This window comes from Nannospalax galili, unplaced genomic scaffold, assembly GCF_000622305.1.
Source record: "Nannospalax galili isolate Female #2095 unplaced genomic scaffold, S.galili_v1.0 scaffold743, whole genome shotgun sequence".
Classification (NCBI taxonomy): Eukaryota; Metazoa; Chordata; class Mammalia; order Rodentia; family Spalacidae; genus Nannospalax; species Nannospalax galili.
Window position 1 is genome coordinate 1,670,760 of NW_008349552.1, and position 2,960 is coordinate 1,673,719.

The following is a 2,960-nucleotide window of genomic DNA, read 5'->3' on the forward strand; positions in this document are numbered from 1 at the left end:
CACATTGATTTAAACTGAATCATTAGTGACCAGTAAGGATGAGTCCCAGAGCTCCATAAGTCTCTGAACTTGGAAGAGGAGCTACCAGAAAAGCAATGGCCTCAGTTAAGTGTTGAATGATGAAATACTTAAGCAGTGCAGAGCAAGCTGTCTAGGAAGGAGTTTCCTTGAAAAGAAAGACACGTGAAATCTTTTTATAAGGCAGCTGCTTTACCTATGCTTTAATGTCTTTAGTGTTGTGCCCAAACCACTTCAATAGGTCCACAGAATCAAAATCACTTTTGCAATAGTACCAATGCACTTTTTGCCTTTTTTATTCTCATTCTTTTCCAAATGTGCTGTGGCATTGAACAGAAACTGTATGGTAAGTGATGTTCACAATACAGATGGCTCCATGCTTAAATACTTTGGCTTCCCAAATTTATGTTTCCATCATATCAAAAGATATAATTCATTTACATAGAAACTCTTTGGGGTCTTCATTAATGTTTTAAATGAATAGAGGGGTTCTGAGACCAAAATGCTGGAAAAGCACTGCTTTCATTGTCCTGCTGGACCTAGCAATGATTTAGTTGAAGTGCCAGAAACAGAGTGAAACAGAGTGCTGATTTGTGCTATATGTGGAAGTGTGTGGTGAGCTAGTCCATTTACAAGGACTGGTATTTAGCAGTGAAACCAAGAGAACACACATAAGAAAGAACTTCGTGATTGGTAGAATCATGTCAAAAGCACCAAACTGCAGTAGTTCTATGACCACATCAGAGATACATCATTTATGGTTTTGTGAACAGTTAGAGAGGTCAACTCTATCCTTTAGGGGGTTGGAGATAGAAAGGGAAGGGTTTTCACATGCAGAGACAAAATTCAAGTGTTACTGTTTATTTTTTACATTTCCCAAGGGAATATAACACATCAAATATTTAGTTGACACTTTTAACAGCTCAGTATTTTAATACAATTATAAGAAATAATACAGAATTAAATAACACATGGAAAGCATACTAAATATATAAATATCCAATTCAACAATGAAAACAACTTACACTTTAATTCCTTGGTCACTGAATAAGACAGACAAGCAAAAAATACAGAAAATAACTTCACTAGTTTTGACATATGGTTAAGAATCAATATTTCACAATATCTTTAGAACAAAGGGATTGCATGTATGTACTTGCCTTCTCATCCTTTGTGAAAAGTTAAGTCACAGGAAAAGACGCTGGGGAGAGAAAACACATACAGCTATCTGCTGTATAGGAAATCCTTAAGTGTCTGTTAATATATCTTCATTACACTAGACAGGATTCAGAATGGCCTAAGAGAGGGTGCTGCTGTGGGACAAATGGACAGGGAAAGCATGCTGTCTTAAAAATTTAAGCTACTCTCTAAGACTAACAATATTGTCTAAGTGCTACAAAAATAAGTTAAATGGAGATACATGACGGTTGTCAATGTTACTTCACACTACACTCTGCCCTATTTTTGTCATAGTAACCCTCATAGAAGCACAGGAAGAATGGCAGGGGAAATCAGGGATTCTAGCAAGGCCAACAATTAGCAAAACAGTAGCAGGTAGTAGACTAGACCCAAATGACAGGGAAACACACTCATGGACCTAAGGACAAAAGCAGAGCTGGGCAGCGACAGAAAGGCAAAAGGTAGTCTCAGCAAAGCTCTTTGGACCCTTCTGTGTTCTTCCTTCTCTTCCCTTTTACTTCCTCCTTTGCTTAGTCCTCATTCTTAGAATTCCATCAGGTTTTCAGCTCACATGGCAAATTATCTCCCACTCCTTTATATCTTCATTGAGGATGAGGAAGCTCGGTGAGGTAAATTGACTATAAACGTGTTTCCACCGGCAGGAGCCCAAGTCAGCTTGGGAGCTTGGCATTGCTGATTTTAAATCCGGTGCCTTTTCAATAGCACACTTCGTGCTCTACAAAGTCAAGTCCTACAACAGACCTGAGGTGCGTGACTTCCTCTTGAACACTGAGTACCTTGGATGGCAGTGAAAACTCAAATTCTTCACATGTTTGCTCCTGCCTTTTTTGCTCTTTTTAGGTCCCATGGAGAATGACCTTTTTCTTCCTGCTTTCTTTTCACATCAGATTCAAGTAGACCAGGGAAAAACTTTCAGGGTTCTATATAACTCTTCTAGGGCTCTGGATAAAAGAGTGGCAGGTATATTAACATTTGACATTTGTGATTTCTCAGTACATTTTAAGCAGACAAATAACAAGGATTATGAAGCTCAGAAATGTACTAGTGTGTATTTCATTAGTGAAGATAAAGAACTGAACATATTGCTATTGTTGTTATTACTGTTGTTCCCATTTAAGAAGAACCTCACTGTATAGCCCAGGCTGTTGTGGAACTCTCTTTGAAGACCAGACTGGCTATGAACTATCAGTGATCTTCCTAGCTCAGCCTCCCAAGTGCTGGGATTACAGGCATGAGCCACCATAACTGGCTAGAAGTAGATATTTCTGGCTCAGTGGTGAACTCAAGAATCATCTAAGACTACTAACAGAGGCACATGTCCAAGAAAGCCTGATGATCTGAGAATATCTCGCTGAGAAGACTTGAGCCTTGATTCTTCTGGACTGTGACTATCTGGGTATCAGGTTGAAAATGGTCACAAAATAGAGGCTTTTCAACAGCCGCTGATGTTCTGGAACATAAATTGGGAGGACGTGGGCCTCCCTACAAGGTAAGTAATGAGATAATGGACTCGGAATTTAAGTTTGGTGCCTCCCTCAATTTCTGTGTGATCTTAAGTAATGCTTTATTGGACCTTCCAAATTTCTGCATATTTTAGTTGCCAACATTTTTTTTTTTTTGAGACAGGGTTTCTCTGTAGCCCCAGCTGGCCTGGATTTCACTATGTAAACCAGGCTGGCCTTGAACTCACAGAGATCCACCTGCCTCTGCCTCCCCAGTGCTGGGATTAAATGCATGTGCCA

General features: G+C 39.5%; 1 protein-coding gene across 8 annotated transcripts in view; it reads right to left on the minus strand.

The window, feature by feature from the left end:
• Window positions 1-863: 863 nt before the first annotated feature.
• Cd200 (CD200 molecule) overlaps window positions 864-2,960 on the minus strand; it is a 27,981-nt gene continuing 25,884 nt past the window's right edge. For all 8 annotated transcript variants that reach the window (XR_003851693.1, XM_008847004.3, XM_008847003.3 and 5 more), the window contains one exon: window positions 864-2,159. Coding sequence is in view for 1 of the 8 variants with exons in the window: in XM_017801640.2 (XP_017657129.1) it covers window positions 2,152-2,159 (8 nt within the window). In the remaining 7 variants the exon portion in view is untranslated. The remainder of the gene's footprint in view (window positions 2,160-2,960) is intronic.